Raw genomic sequence first — 17,300 nt, 5'->3', positions numbered from 1 at the left:
ACACCACCTGGTCTTCCAAAGCATGTGTGGCGAAAAAGGGGCTGTGAATGAAGGTGTTGTCGAAGATTAGAGAGCCGGATCACCTGCACACCTAGCCGATTATAATGCCTGTGACATTTTTAACGCAGATGAGATGGCCCTCTTCTACAAAGCCTTGCCGGATAAAACCATCACATTTAAAGGGGACCCTTGGATTGGCGGTAAACGAAGAAAGGACAAAATAACAGTTTTGCTGGCTGCCAATATGACTGGCACGGAGTGGCTACCGCTATTGATAATCGGTTAAGCAGAAAAGCCGAGATGCTTCAAAAGCATAAAGAAATTTCCCATTGACTATCGCTCGAATAGAAAGGCGTGGATCACCTCAGCGATATTTCAGGCCTGGCTGCAAGAACTGGACCACCGCTCTTGTGCAAAATTGCACAAAGCGCTAAGTGTTCTAGATAACTGTAGTGCACACAATAATGTGACGGAGCTGACAAACATACAGCTGCTTTTTTTGCCAACCAACACAATGACTTACCTGCAGCCTCTGGATCAGAAAATTATTCAGTATGAGAAAGCCTGATATAGAAGACAAGTGCTTGAGCGCATGTTCTGTATGAGGCAAAGAAAAAAGATGATGTAACTCTGCTCAGTGCAGTGCACATGGTGTGCATGAATGGAGCAACACGCCGCCCGCAGTAATTGCGAACTGCTTCCGACACAGCTGCTTTGTCCCTAACGGTGATTCTTTGGAAGCCGGGGATACGGATGTTAACCAAAATGACGAGGAAGATGACAGTCGCTTCGACAGACTTCTGCCTCTAGACGTCCCACTGGACGAATACAGCCACATCGATAGTGACGTTACCGTTGCCAGTCACCTCAATGACGGTGATTACGACGAAATACTCGATGCACTAGGCAACGAAGAGCCCGAAGAGCCGTCATGGATGCATGTGAAGTGCCGCACCACATTGCTAAAAAGGCCGATGACGCCCTTAATGTTTTGGAGGACATCTGTGCCATTTCTCTCGATAGTCTGCACGAATTGCCCCACCTACAAGAACTCCGAAAAATTGTGCTTTCTGCACAAATTTTTCACACGCAACAAACAATAACCAGTTATGTTATGAAGTAAAGGTATATTGATGTTTTAGGCATTTTTTAAAGTTATTATTGTCGAAACCTCGTTAATTTGACATTCGGTTAATTCGGACATTTTCTCCGGTCTCGTGAAATCTGAATTAACAGGGTTTTACTGTATTCTGCACTTTTGCAGGTCAGACAAACTAACTTGCAACAATGATTAATTAGCTCGAAGCAAATAATGCTGCAACTGTAATTGAAAAAGAGTGCATAACACCACCAGTGGCGATTGAAATGTTAACCTTTTTTTTTTCAAGGCATGCAAGTTTGAAGTGGCAGCTGTAGCAACGCCTACAGCCCACAACTATGCATTAACCCTTTACTGCATTTTGTTGCATATATGCAACATACCGATAAACGGCCGTAAAAACAAAACATAAGTTCAGTTGGTTCTTCCTGTACATGGTGTTGCATTTCTGCAGCAATAATTTGAAAAACGCGCCTTCTTTTGCTGCCCTCTGTGCTAATTCTGCGCAACAATTGCCAAACAAACATGGTGGTCGCTGCTCGAGCCAGCACGTAGCTATACAGGTAAGTTTTGCCAGTTATATATGCCTTTCTGAATGGAATAAACTGTGGAAAAAAATGTTAAGCTGTGTAATACATCCTGCTAATCGTGTAAATGCCAAAAAACAATTTTCTCGCAATAGTCTGTTTCTGGCGACGGAAAATTGCTACGTTGCGTATTTGCAACAACGTGCTCACTGGGTTTGTTTTTTGTTCTGGAACTAGAAATGGATCCTAAACGCTTTTATTGCCGTGCAATTCCGTCAGATAGCGAAGACAGCGAACTTTCCGGGAGTGACGATGACCCTGAGTGTAAGTCTGTTTGTATTTATCGTGTGTGCAGTGTGTTGTATGATGGAATGCGCGAATTTTTTCATCAGGGTGTCTGCGCACTCACGCTTCTGTCTCGCATCGTTACAGCTTCACCTTCATATCTGTGCTCCTGCGTTTAAAATTTTTGGTTATAACGCAAAGACACCGTGCATAGTTGTTCCATCTTCTTTCAATATACAGAAGCACCCTGTTTTCTATATCTGCATTTTGCTTTGTTTTACCACTAATTTTATTCCCTGTATATCACTGTCTGTTTGTGCTGCAGATGTTCAACCTGATCTCGAAAAGAGAAATGACAGCACAAGCGAGTCGAGTGCATGCTCCGACGAGGACGAATGTACAGCAAGTGGCACAACACCTCACCACCGCCCTGTACAAGCTAAGAGAAGGATCATTTGGAAGAAAGCGAATCTAATGAGAGATCCGCAGACAGTTCAGTTCTCCGGGCAAAGTGAACTCTCAGAGTACATTTCACAACTAGAGACACCATTCCAATACTTCAAATTCCTCTTCCCGGGCTCGCTGATTTCACTAATTGCAGATCAGAGCAATTTGTATGCGCTTCAGAATGACGTGAGTCAGCCCCTCTGTACTACCGCAGAAGAGATCGAAATGTTTATTGGGACGTGCATGTGGATGTCGATCACACAAATGAGGAATTCGAGGTGGTACTGGAGTGCAGAAACCAGGGTTAGCCAAGTCGCTGACAACTTTCCTGTGGGCCGCTTTGAGCAACTAAAGCATAATATACACTTCATTGACAACAGTACTCTCGGTCCAAAGGACGCTCCAGGAAGAGATCGGCTTGCGAAGGTGCGGCCTCTCATTGATGCCATAAATGAACAGTTGTCGCTTGTGCCTCTTGAAGAGCATCTTTCTATTGATGAGCAGATTATACCCTTCAAAGGTAGAAACTCCCTCAGGCAGTACTGTCCCAAGAAGCCCAAAAAATGGGGTTACAAAGTTTTTGTGCTCTCCGGTGTAAGCGGCTTCTCGTACAAATTGGAGGTGTATACCGGACAGGAGAACACGGTGCAAAGACTTTCAGGAGAGCCTGACTGTGGAGCAAGTGGAAATGTTGTTCGCTTGAGTAGAATGATTCCGAGAGGCGTACACCACAAAGTGTACTTCGACAACTATTTAAACAACCCAACCTTGCAGGTGTACCTAGAAAAAGACTCTGTACACTGCATTGGTACTGTGCGGACAAAGGGTCGCTGGAGTGAGCCTGCCTAGCGAGCAGGAAATGAAAAAAAAAAGGAAGAGGACATTTTGAAGAGAGGGCTGCAGTTATAGATGGAATTGAACTGTCATGTACAAGGTGGCAAGATACCCGAGCAGTGACTTTGCTCTCCTCCTTTGTTGGAACACAGCCTGCTACAAGTGTATCAAGGTATAAACGTAAAAAAAAAGAGTGGAGTGAGATACCATGCCCTGCAGCGATCACTATCTACAACAAGCACATGGGAGGCGTCGACCTTTTGAACTCCCTCATCTCCATTTACCGTCCCTACCTGAGGTCGAAGAGATACTATTTTCGTGTTTTTCTGCACATCCTAGACTTGACAACTGTAAATGCTTGGCTGCTTTACAAGAGGAATGTCATGAAAAAACGTGATCAGTACACCGAACGGCTACTTCCGTTGGCTGAGTTTAAGATGGACCTGGCTGCATTACTCTGCAAGGCTGGGAAGACGGCGCTGAAGAAGCGAGGAAGGCCTAGCAATGAGTCAGTAGAACAAGCCTCTGATGAGAAGAAAAAAAGGGGACCATCAGCTCCAACTCCAACTCAGGATGTCAGGCTAGATCAGGTATTATTTCTAATCTATGGAGCTTTGTCTCAGTGCTCATTATTTTCATTTCTTTCCTCAGGTTGGTCACTGGGTTTTGTGGAGCAAGAAGCGGCAACGTTGCAAGCTTCCTGGCTGCACAGGAATCTGCATGAGCTACTGCGTTAAGTGTGGAGTGCATCTCTGTTCCACAAACAAGAGCAATTGCTTTTTTGTGTACCACACAACAAAATGAGTCCATCGTTTCTCATTACTTACTGATTACTGCTCAAGGTATAGAACCAAGCTTTTTCAGCAAGCAAGCGAAATAGCTTTCTATTGTGCTATTCGTTCCCCCTTGTTGATTGTCATGTAAATAAATGTTACAGTTTGAAACGCAATGAGCCGGGCTTTCCTCAACTTTTTCTTTATGAGCACGTTGTTGCAAATATGCAACGTACCCTTTTTCTGCCAATACAAACTGTCAAAGTCCACTAAGGATATTGTTTTTGCTAGTACAGCTATTGTAATGGTTCCCTGCAACAACATGAATAATTTTATGGCAAAAGAAAAAATTGTGCAGTAAAGGGTTAAAGAACAGCCACAATCATTCCACATGATCCATAAAAAGACTTATGGCCAGGCAGGTTATGTACTGAATCTGCTCCGTCATTCTTCTGCCATGTGGGAAAATGTCATAGTGGCACAGGTGCACCAACTAGAACAGTTTATCTCAGAAGTAGACTGCACAAAAAGTTCACAGGCAGAAAGAAAAGGTAGTGACTACAGTGACGGTGCCCAGCACTTTAACATCTGCACTGCAGTGACGGGGCCTGGCTGCACTGAAGATTCACTCTGTTACCTATATGCTCCATCTGGTTATACAAAAGCGGGCATTAAGAATCATGACGCACTTGAGAACCGATACACCCCACAGTCCACTGCTCAATCAACTAAACATATTGCCATTCAATCTTATGCATGAGCATAAAATAGCTAGCTATGTAAACAGTGTTGTGAAACGTAATCATCCTTTCCCTGTGTCCATATTTTTTTCATCGTCATACCAGAAGTACTGCCGCTGGAAATTTCAACCTGCTTCCTGTACATAATGTATGTGGCAAATGACTACTTGAATGTGTTGAAGTTAAGACATGGAACAACATACCCTCCAAAATGAGAAACACAATATTTCGGCAAAGCACTATTTATTAGCTATGAACAACTGATTTTGTGCCTGTATTCTTGCTTGGCGTTCTGTTGTTTGTGGTTTGATAATTTGTGTAAACTGGTGATAATTTCTATGCATGCCATGAAAAAAAATTTTTTTTTTTAACATGCTATAATGTGTTGCATTCATCCCCTGTATTGTTCCCCCTATGCTTGTACCAAATATATTATATTTCGCATAGTATCCGGGCCCATCCTCTAGCCTGTGGCTATTGGGTCCAACAGTCTTTTGCATATGCACTGTAACACCTATGATGACAATAATAAAAAAAACGAGAAAGTTCAGTAGAATAGAAAGGGAACGGTAAAAAGCACATTAAAAAAAAGGCATGGCATATGTTCATGCTTGTGTAGCACCTGACAATGAATATTGTACTGGATTAAGAAAAAGAAGCAGCCGGTAATTACTTGCTTAGAATACCGATAAGCATACAGTGCGATGCAACTTGAGAAATAATTACATTGAAGCTTCCAAGACCTTAGAAGAAAAGAAAAAGAAAACACTCGCGACGGCACGTCACAAGTCGGCATAGGCGTTGAAGCCTGGCTATAACGAAATTATTTCTGAACAGCTCTGATAGTGTCCATGTAACAATGGTTGCTTGCGTATTGTCAAATGCTCATATATTGTGGCATAAAGCTCAAGCTAAGGCGCGAAAACGCGCTCGCAGCGAAACCTAAAAAAACATTGTGCGCGGACATGCATGCAGACGCGCAGTCAGTCACCGCGAACCCGTGCGATCGCTGCATTGAAGCTTCATTCTGCTTTGCTCCATTTGGTTACACAGACAGCTCACTATAAGAACATATTTCACATAGTTTTCTCTCAGGCGTGGAGTTTGCTTACGTCTATAGTGGACCAAATAAAATTGTTTCACTCACTCACTCACTCTCAGCGACTGCCTACCTTTCACGCAAGAAACTGGTTCAGGGAAATTGATTGCGTGCAGCATCCCAGCTTACTGCACATAGTAGGTAAAGAGATAGCGTCTGTAAACCAATCTGAGCTGTTTGTCCAAGATTATTATTTTAAAGGTAAAATACTTGTGTCATTTCGAGAGTACTTGCAAAAATGTCCAGGAGGGTTCCCGTGTAGTATCTTTATTTAGTGCGTCGTGTTATCCCTCAGACTACGTAAGTCAGGCGCTTCCAACAGATGACGACTCTGTAAGTCCTCGCCCATAGAGTTTCTCACTATAACACCTAGAGAGAAATCTGGCGCCACCCTCTATGGGAGTTTCTTAAGGGGCACCGTGCCGTCACGGGAATGACCACCGTTTATAGATCCTTGGGAATGACGGTATATATGTCCGTGAGGCTCATGTTGGCTCGTGTTGTAGGAGGCTTCGTCTAAAACATGAATATGGCTATGCAAATAATGCATTCTTAAAGTAAAATCTTGATAAAATGTTTTCAATCACGCATATTACATCTTCCAGTGAAGTTTACTCACCTACAATGCATAACCAAGCGAAGAAAAGCAAGAACAGACGACAAACTGTTCTAATGTGAGCACAAATCTTGTCATCTGTCCTCCAACTTTAGCGACCCGCTGATACTTTTTACGTTTCATATAATTGTACATGCAATAACAAGTTCTCATAGTTAAACAAAACATGTTTTTGTGTAATAATAAAGCTAAAACAGCTTCTTACGTGCTGTTTTAGTGGAAAATTAAACATTGTGACAGGCGGAACGGTGCTTGCCTGGCTCTCCGAGAACGGTGCCAATCTGAAGTCACAATATACTGGCATTCCCATGCATACCACAGCACAGCATCGCCAAATTTCCCTCTAGGTAATATAGTCAGAGTTCGTTATGTTAACTCTGTGGCTCGCCCCCAATACCAACATTGTTATAGTGACGGCTCCGTCGTTACAGTGTTGTTGTTAAAGTGATGGGCCCCATCACTGTAGTGCTGATGTTAAAGTACTGGGCCCCGTCACTGTAGTCACTACCAAAAGAAAAACAGAACTCTTTTACCAGCTCAGACTTGATTGACTGATTTGTATTTCAATGCCATAAAGCTATACCTTGACGTAATAGTTCTGCGGAAATCCGCATGGTGGAGAGACGTAATTAATAAACGGAAAATTAGACAACCACCCGTTCGTAGCAATTGCTACAAAGGAAACCCATACGGGTTTCTCGAAAGAAAAGCCTCAAAGTTGAAGAAAAATTCGTCCTGGTCTGGGACCACCACCTTTCTGGGGCAGCCGCTCTACCATCTGAGCTAACCGGGCGGCTAGCAGACGGCAGGGCGAAGTCAAATTCGTCGACAACACGAAGCAAAGGTAAGTGTTTGACGTAATAGTTCTGCAGAAACCCGCAAGGTGGAGAGAAGTAATTAATAAAGGGAAAATCAGGCAGACAAAGAGAAACTGACAAAGAGAAACACTGTTTATTAAAAACTATATATTGAAAGCTATGAGAGCTGTGGTGGTGAGCTCTAGATTAAATTTGACCACGTGGGGGCTCTTGCTTATGCCCTACAATCTCAGCACATGAAAATTTAGCAACCTGCCCTTACCACCACTCAGCTCAAAAGTTGGTACAGTAAAAAACGGAGCACAGGTCCTGTGAGAATATAAGTCGACCTCTTACCTTGCAGAGAAAAAAAGTGAAAGAAAAAGTAAAACAAAAAAAATCACCAAAACACATTTATTTTCACCACGGTACTGTCTCCAGTAGCAGTCGCGAACATAGCTCCCACACAATCTAAAAGTGTGTCCCCAAGCTGTGGATGCACTGCATGATGCCCATGAAGCAACATTTTACATGGGTTGCACGCCAACAGTTTTCCTTTTTGTGCCCAACAATATCACACGCTTGTTTAAGAAACGTCATAATGATGCTGAACAGCCATGTTGCCATTAGCTTTGGCAAAGTCTACAACTGTTGTCTTGAACGCTGCTTAAAATCGTCTCCGTGTGCCACTACTCATCGCTCACCAGACAAAAAAACATCAAGCACGAGGGCCACAGGAAGAGTGCACACAATAAGACAAAGAGACAAGAAAGAAAAATACCAGGAAAAACATTTGGAATTGAATACGGCTTTAACTATGCTTCAACTATGCGTTCACCAACAACATGTTGTTAGACGAGGACTCACATTCTACCAAACATTGCTATACTAACACGAGGAGTGACTTTAGCCTACTTTTTTCAGGAAAATATCCCAACCTATACTCAGTTTTATACGGTACTTAAATATAGTTTATAAATCCAATGAATTGTACACAGTGTTCACCTGACACTTTCGTCGTCAAGGGCAGATGACGCAGCAGCACCAATGTCAGCATCACGTTCTTCTAAAAAGCTGTTGAAGCTGGCATCACCATCTGGCACGAAGTCATCAACATTGTGAACAGCCATGGATGAAGAGCTCATTGGTGGCGGCACATGCACGTCAGCTTGCACCACTGTGAACCAGACATAATAAAAAGTAATTGCATTAGTTGACTGCATTTGTTGGCAACTCTCGCTAGGTCGCATGGTCACACGGTCACAATAGGTCATACATGTCAGGCATGCAGAAGTAAAATACCTGGATAATTTCAGCTTAAACTTTGGTTGAGAGATTTTTCAAGGTTCAACAAACGTACAGTTGCTGACCCATTTTTCCATATTTCTCTATGGCACTGTAACATGCTCCACAGAAATAAAATCTAAGGTGTCATGTGACATTTCAATGATTTCTTTGGATACAGACTGCACAGGCCACATTGCAGACATTGCTGCGAAGCTTTGTTCGTGTGGTTAGATGACTTCTCATGGCATAATTTTTTGTCGCACCAAATTCTGTTAGGTCATTAAGCTTAATAGCAGCGATCAGTAGCTAACACTGTTTATTAAGGAAGTGTACAGTGCCGAGGCTGAGATTACCAAAATCACCAGTGGCTACTTTCCTGTGCCTACATCACAAATGCTTGTTCAGGGTTTTCTTTGAGCAACATCTGTAAGGCACGGCTTCGGGCAAACGTTCCGAAGTTCTAGATTTGAAAGGTCCCAAAGCCACTACACCTTCTTTAACGGCTGAATAAAGACAAGGTCATCATGTGTAGCCACTTGCATCAATCATTAACAATACATGAACTCATTCATACATGTTTCACCCCATTCATACTTCAAAAGCAGCCCTCTAAAAATCCAGTCAAAGTATGCTATCCAATGAAGCATCAAACAAGTAGCAAAATGAGGCAATGCAAGAGCTCTCGTGTGGTTGTTTTGTACAGGCGACAGGATTTCCAGGACCATCGAGCAGGATAGGGTGTTTGAGCAGCACTAAGGAAAGCTAGGTCCACATGAAACTAATACACAGCAAGTCAGCTTTTATGGTTCAGTTGCAGCACTTAGTTTCCTTTCTTCTTTATACAGAATGTTGTAGGCCAGACTTGGCGGCTTAGAAGAGTCAACACTGTCACTTGGGAAAGAAACACATTCAGATGCATGTAGCTGCGTTCGGTGCACCCTCTAAATGTGGCATATATGGCTGAGCTTTCACGAAGCGCTAATGTTGAAAATTGTCACAAGTTACCTACAAGTTACAAAAAAACAAATATTGTCCCATGAACAGTACACACTTGTTTTGCAACACAAGCATAGTTACATCTTAATGAACTTTAGAGCCTGGAAGTTATTATGAAGATTAAAATCCGATTGTAAGTGCGCGATGTCAAGCTTACAAATAAAGTATAGTTTGCAGGATCAGTAGTTTTCAACATATTTCAGCTCTACAATTAGATTATTATCACAGCTACTAAATAAAATATTGTAGCTACTAAAAAAAAGATACCTTTTGAGGATGCTTGTTCTACAATGGCATTTTGTTAACTACTGTATAAGACAGACTGGAAGATTGTACTGTATCATTTTAGCTGTGTACATATGCCATCGCTTATGGCATGCTACTGTATGTGTTTAGACAACTTATAAAAAATAGATGTGTGCTGGAAAAGAAGAGAAAAATGAAAAAAAAAAAAGCTGGCAAAAGAATGTAAACCTATGCTTGCACTGTGCTGACTTGAAAGAGAATATGTAGCGGTCAGAATCAGAATTTTATTACTTCATAAAAGCATTGATGCTTTTGCAGATTTCAGGTTAAATTTTAATGGCACAAAGAAATGTAATTTTTCTATTTCTATTTTCTTACTGTTCCTATTATTTAAATACAAAAACTAGGTTGTACCATTCAGGATTAACACAGTGCTCAATTATAATCAAAAGCATCAATGCTTTGGTGGGCTGATGATGTATTTGTACGATTTAAGTTAAAAAAACCAATGGAAGGAAGAAAATAAGCAAACTGCAGAAGAAAAAGAAAAGCTAAGCCGTGGGACTATATTTGTGTAACAGGTGATAAGCAGATAGAGCACGCAGGGCTTTTTTTTTTTTTTTGACAGGCTAGCTGTAGCACTCCCTGGACATATGTAACCCATCAGAAGGGGTACTTTTGTACTCCTTTAGAAAGATGAACTCATTTCATTACAACAGTTAATGCCAAAGCACATATTCTGGGGCATTACAGTAAAGCTGCAGGACTGAGCTATGTTCCATCTGGTGCTGAGCTATATTTCAACTTGGCACAACTTGGCACAAGGCATGAAGCCATGGCATGACCAAGAGCTAATGAGATGAGACCATGCAGGTAAATGTGGAGCAAGTCCTGCCTAAATCACTATACTTGTCTGATCACTTTATTCTTTTGTGCATGTCAACAAGATACAACCAAATGACATTTAGTGTTATCATGAACTCATGAACCATTACTGCATAAAAATTAGTTTAAAAATTGCTACTTTGAGTTTTGTTTAAAAGGACCCTCTACTGACTGCAACATGTCCCAAGATTATAGTGTCGATGCAAAGATGTCTAAAGACAATTAAAATGCATTGTTATATCAAGAATTTCATCTCTTTAAATGGCAAGAGAATGGCATGAGGGGGCATTCTAGAGTAACATAGTGAACAAATATGTTTACCTGCCAAGTTACCTCCCATAAATATGTATGCAATGGTCACTGCAACATAAACTCTGCCTTTTCCTGGAAGTTATTTACTAGTACTACGGCCTTTTGCAACTTCATATTTCCTTTTGTATGTGAAAACTAGAGAGAGTTTTTGTTCAAAAGTGGTGCTGCCTTCTCTGCATACATTACCACATCACCTACACCATGCTAGGAGTCCACCATGTGCGGCATCATTGTCTACCCACTGCTTCTGCTTTGCAAGATTTTCTATGAACTGCTTGCCCGAACCCTTCTAGTTCTCTCAAAGATGATCTTTCCGCTCTCTTGTCTTGTCAGTTTTCTTAGACCCCGGCCACAGCAATTTCAATGGTCAGGGAGCCCCCAAACCACCCAGTTAAACAGCACTGGGATTCATAGAATGCGTAAGAAAAAAAGAGTCTACATATTACATTACAAGCTTCTGCAGAGACTTCTCAAGCTTTGCAGCTATAGTAAGAAAAAAAAAACACATTGCAAAAAACAAAAAAGGGGGTGGGGGGTGGGGGTAAGTGCCATAGTTAAACTAAAAAAGTTAAGTTTTTTTCCTCCCAAGCTGCACTCATTCAGCAAACAATTTCTGAAGAGTGCTACCACAACTGTTCTTAGTTTCAGTGTTTCTGGGGGTCTGTACACTCAAATAAATTTCACAGATTGAAAAAAATTTATTTACGAACTTTCCACACGTTACATGAACTAACCATGTCTGGTATGGACACTGAACCTATTTGATAAGCTTTCCATCCCACCATAAAAATGGATGTCCTTAAATATTGGTAGACAGTCTCCGCTATTAATGTCTGGCTGTATCACAATGCCCTATAATCTAAACTTTTGCAACGAGCAATCTTTTCTGCTCACTTGCTTGTTCAGTGTTTTAAACTTTACATTTAGCCTTGTCAGGTTGTATTTCTGTGTCACCACTAGCAGCAACTAGCAAGTAGTGACAGCTTACGTCATTTTTGAGCCTACCTTTCACTTTTTTGAAGCTAAAAAAGATTCAGCAAAACAGATGTAAGGAATGAAAATAAATGACACAGGGCCTCTCAAGACTCACCCATACACTCCTCCCTCTCTGGCTTCTTATTGAAAAGTTTTGACATGAGGCCGGCAGCTTGTTTTGTCGGGGTGCCCTGCGACAAGGAAGAAAACAAATGGCAGCTCCAAGCCCCAGTGCTGACATTATCCGATAACGCACCCAGGATACATCGTACGGCATGGCTGCCCTCTGCTCTCAAGTATGCTTGACTCTGTGTACAAAAGTATGTGCCGAGCCAAAGGAAAGAAAAAAATAACAAGTCAAGCAAAACCGAGTGGAAAAGAGATGCGACAGGAGCATGGTACAGACTGAGAAAAGCACAGATAAGGAGGCAGCACATGAGATAACAACAGCATTTTGTTCAATCTCAAAAGACTTGTGCTATGGGGAGGTGAGTGTGATATGCAAACTGTTGTTGCAACAATTGTCAATTCCGTCTAGATGTGTTATAATGACATCCAGCCCCCCCTCTCCCCCCCCCCCCCCCACATGCGCAAAGGGATGGGGTTGAGGCAAGGGCAGTAGTGGCTCACCCTCTAGACTCATTAAATAGGAAAGGAGCAGGTACAGGTTTGCTTTGTAGTGTTTAATCTGCTGTAGAAGTCGGAGGATCACGAGAGACAGGAAATCCAGAACAATGTCATGCATGTCGGTCAAGTTAAAGGTGCCAATTAGTAAGGACAAGATTGCTATTCTTTCATTTCCAATCAAATATTCTTCCAGTGGCTTCCGGTGAAGCCAAAGAATGGCTTCCAGTGAAGGTGCTTGGAAGCTTTTTAGGAGAGTCGTATGAGGTTAACGTAAGCTGCTGAAGGTAAGCTAGCCGCCTGCACACACCTATATACAGCATCCCCACCCTCTATTCCAGTTAACTTATGAAGGAAACTGCTTAGCACAATATTTAAACAAGGAAAAGTCCTTTTTAGTGCGCCTTCCCCCTACGTTCCTCCGTTTTGCACACTAAAAGGGATTTTTTTTTGCCTAACGAATGTTTCACCAACTAGCCCAAGCAGCAACCCTTTTGCTTGATACAAGACAAGCAGGGAGGCCGAGATTTTCAGCACCCTCCCCCACTTACACCAAGGATTTGTTTGTGTGTTTGTTTGTTTGTTTATTTATTTATTTATTTATGTATTTCAAGTACCTGCAGCACCCAAAGGCATTATTGCAGGGGGGAATACACAGTGTTACATAAGCTAGATAAAATACAGAACTGGTGAACCAAAAATAACACAGCAATAGAAAAGTTCCCACCGCTATAAATTCAACAGAAATGCTCTGAACGATGCTTCAGTGCAACAATCAGCAATTTCCTGTGGTAGCTGATTCCACTGTAATATTGTGTGTGGAAAAAATGAGTGCTTGAAGACGTTTGTTCTACAAATAATTTGTCTTATTTTTAAAGAGTGACCACTTCTGTGAGATAAAAAATGAGGAGGTAAAAGGTTAGTTTCTTTATCGATTTCAACCGTACCAAAATAAATTTTAAAAAGCATTTCCAATCTCATGTTTTGTCTGCATGTGTTTCATAATCCCCACCAAGCTATCCTCAAGTGCAGTAATACTAGAAGTAAAGTCATAATTATTACAGACAAAACAGGCTGCACGGTTTTGTACATCCTCGAGCATTAGACAGAGTTTTGGTTTGCAGGTCCCAGGCCATACAGGTGTACTCTTACACGAGTCTTAAGTTCGAAAAGTAAAGTAGTTCTTTAATTTTAGGAGAAGCTAACCGGAAGTTTTGTTTAACAAAATTTAGCATTTTACAGGCTTTCGCTGTAACATATTCAACGTGCTTAGTCCAAGTTAAATTCGATGAGAAATAAACACCAAGATACCTATACTCAGTTACTCACAATAGCTCGACATTGTCTAATGTATAATGAAACAGATATGGATCTTGTTTACGTGTAAAGGAGACGTATTGACACTTACTGTGGTTCAAAGACATTTGCTACCTAACACACCGGCGTGTTATACAGTCCAAATTGTGTTGCAAGTGCTTGTGGTCAGTGGCAGATCTAATGCAGTGATAAATCACACAATCATCTGTATACAGACGCACTTTGCATGACACAACCTGAGCAATATCATTGACGTATACCTAAAGCAGCAATGGCCCCAAAACAGATCCCTGGGGTACTCCCGAAGTAACAGCAATGTAATCAGAATGTGAGCCATTAATTACAACATGTTGCATGCATTCTTGTAGATAATACTTAATCCAATCAAGCAATGAAAGAGAGACACAGAGGGATGATAGCTTATGTAACAGCAACACACGGGGAACAGAACAAAATGCCTTTCTAAAATCTAGAAATACACAGTCAGTCTGTACACCGAGATCGAATTAATGAAAAAGATCGTGGCTGAATTCTAGGAGCTGTGTCGAACAAGAATGACCAAACCTAAAACCATGCTGATATTCGCTAAAAAAATATTGTTTTCTATATGTTTTATTATGGCACTGTATACTTTGTGCTCCAGTGTTTTACTACACACACTCGTTAGAAAAATTGGCCTGTAGGTGGAGACAATATTTTTGGGCCACTTTTGTGGATTGGTACGACTTTTGTAACTTTCCGCTCCTTAGGTAAACAAGTGCTTAACAATTTCTCACACATAATAACCAGATGGTGGGCGATTATGTCACAACAACAAGCCTTTAACACATAAGAAGGTATACCATCAGGACCACTTGCAAAAGAAGCATTTATATTGTCAAGTAACTGAAGTATACCACCGTGTGTCATGACCAGTTCCGGCAAAGGTTCGAACACATTGTCGGGAATACGCGTTAAATTATTATGACAGGGAGTTGTGAAAGAAGACTGGAAATAAAGATTGAAGCAAGAAGCTTTATCGAAGTCATCAGTAAGAAGTACACTACCATTTTTTAAGCTCGGGATGCCAAGTGATTCTTTGCTAAGTGTTTTTAAACACTTCCACATTTCTTTCGGGTTATTTTTTAACTTTGGGACCAATGCTAAGAAGTAGTTTTCCTTAACATATCTTTTCCAAGGGACTTTAGCATTATAAATACTGAAGGGTTACGCTGCTTTCTGTAAGCATTCAGATGACGATGTCTCTTATTAATCAACCACTTGACTACCCGAGTAACCCAAGCCTTATCACTACGCTTTTTTGCAGACAAATGCTTACATGGAACATGCGAGTCAACCAAATGCTTTAGCGTGGAGGAAAATGTATCTCATAGGGTACTGCTATCTGCGGACTGAGCTAAGTGACTGAATTCCTGCAGGAATGTGGCAAGATCATTAGATAATGAAACATAATTGCCTTTCGCAAAAAAATATACCTTCCTTGAGTGATCATGTGCACATGAGAAGGGGACAATCTGAACATGCGCCACAATGCAGTCATGGTCACTAATACCAGGAATTACAGCATTATCAGACACAAGCAATGGCTGGTTTGAAGAAAGCAGATCTAAGATAGAAGAGCTGTTCGGACCACACCTAGTAGGTTGAGTAACAAACTGATAAATATCACTGGTAACTATTGCCTCGCAGAATGCTATAGACAGAGTGGAAGAATTAACAAGGACAGGCTTATTGTGAACCCACCTCACATCAGGCATATTGAAATCGCCAGCAATAAGATAGTAATTATTTATTGTAGAAAGAAACTCGGAGAGGGCTGTGAAGGTATCAGGCGATGTGGAAGCAGGGGAATAGTAAAAGGAGCCAACTGTCAGCAATAGCCCAGTTTGAAATCGGATATTGCACCAAATTGACTCAGGACAATCAGTTGGGATTAACACGGGAGCCGATTGCAAGCACAAGTCAACAAGTAGAAGGACTCCACCACCATGCGCATTGTGATCGGAACGGTACACGTGAAAACCAGGAGGAAAAACTTCGCAGCTACCAACAGATTCGTCAAGCCAAGACTCTGTACCTATAATCATGTCAGGTTTGACTGAAGAGATCAGAGTTGCAAATTCATCAGTTTTGCTTTTTGCGCTTCTGCAGTTCACAACTAAAATGGTGAGCTCTGAAATTGTATGACCGGAATGTCCCATGCGCACACATTGCTTTGAGGACTGATTGTTCAGGCACCACCCCTTCTGCTACTTTTTCAATTCAACAACAATATCCTGAATACCATCATAAACGTAGCACTTCTTATCAATGAGTAACTTATCCTATCGAAGTTTGAAAGAGCAATTAAATGTTTTTGCATAACTTACAAGTTTAGATCGCACAAGCCTGACGTCAGGGCTGAAATCCTCATGGATCGCAAAGTTAGTACCCTTAAGCCCGATATCACAAGATCGGATACATTCCTTATCCTTGCAGTTAACAAACCTAATAAGGACAAGTCTGTTTTTGCTTTCATGGGATTTGCCAAGCCGGTGAGCACGCACTATACTTTCCGGAGTAATCTGTTCATACAATTGCATTTCAAAGAATGTTTGGATGTTCAACTAAACATAAGTATACCTTCAATCATGGTTTACAATTTATTCTCTCAGAGAAGCTGACCCCCCCTCCACACACACAGAATCTACTTCAGCACTTAAGATTTTTTTTCCATTTAACTTTAGGCTTCTTATTTTTAAACATGTTTTTATCTTTGCATTAAAACTTTTTACAGATGTGTGCAACGTCCTATGAAACACTACATACCTTATTATAGCCCTACCTTTGCCACTGATGTCATATTCTCCCCATGTGCCATGCCGCACCAAGCACAGTTCCCAGCGCATACCTTGCCAATAATTATGCTTTTAATTGGTTATTCATGTACATGGCGCTTTTTAAGACCTACATCAGAATGTACAGTGATTTCACTGGGTTTATGCAAACAAACACCTTCTCTATCAGTAGCAACTGTTCACAAATCACTAATATACTTCTATGCTGTATAGAGCCATTTGCCTAAGCAATTATGTCAACTTCATTTGTTGTTAGTGCTGTCCTACTTACCTCAACACACTTTCAAGATAATTTCGTCTGTCCACACTCACTGCACAGTATGTCTGTGAAACGTTTCAGCCAGCTACCCCAATTCCTTTGGCTGCAGCAATCATTTGAAATTGTTGAGCTAGTCAGAGGCCACACGAGACAGATGCAGACACATGTGTGTTGCGACTTCTGATGCAACAAAAAAAGCATTTTTTTTTATAAGATCTATCGCTCCTTCATAAGGCAGAATGCAGATTTTGATAGGCGCATATGATTGGCAGACGATGGCTCTGTCTATGGTGACTCAGCTTTTGCCAAGGAGCTGGAAATAGTAGTACATTCATTGTGGTTCAT

The 17,300-nt window shown here is 41.4% G+C and overlaps 2 protein-coding genes across 2 annotated transcripts in view; one reads left to right on the top strand and one right to left on the bottom strand.

Annotated features, from left to right (window-relative positions):
• Positions 1–17,300, bottom strand: part of LOC135896203 (rab-like protein 6) — a 136,828-nt gene that overhangs the window by 32,565 nt on the left and 86,963 nt on the right. Inside the window, exons 10-11 of the mRNA XM_065424570.1 lie at positions 12,034–12,109; positions 8,223–8,394 (exon numbers count right to left, since the gene is read on the bottom strand). Of these exons, the coding sequence (XP_065280642.1) occupies positions 8,223–8,394; positions 12,034–12,109 (248 nt within the window). The remainder of the gene's footprint in view (positions 1–8,222; positions 8,395–12,033; positions 12,110–17,300) is intronic.
• On the top strand, positions 3,274–4,089 carry LOC135896204 (piggyBac transposable element-derived protein 2-like). The gene is made up of 2 exons (XM_065424571.1): positions 3,274–3,782; positions 3,844–4,089. Exons 1-2 carry the CDS (start codon positions 3,435–3,437, stop codon positions 3,994–3,996), a joined length of 501 nt encoding a protein of 166 aa, XP_065280643.1. The 5' UTR covers positions 3,274–3,434; the 3' UTR covers positions 3,997–4,089.

Source organism: Dermacentor albipictus, unplaced genomic scaffold (assembly GCF_038994185.2).
Source record: "Dermacentor albipictus isolate Rhodes 1998 colony unplaced genomic scaffold, USDA_Dalb.pri_finalv2 scaffold_17, whole genome shotgun sequence".
Taxonomy (NCBI): Eukaryota; Metazoa; Arthropoda; class Arachnida; order Ixodida; family Ixodidae; genus Dermacentor; species Dermacentor albipictus.
This window is presented reverse-complemented; position numbering and strand designations above follow the sequence as displayed.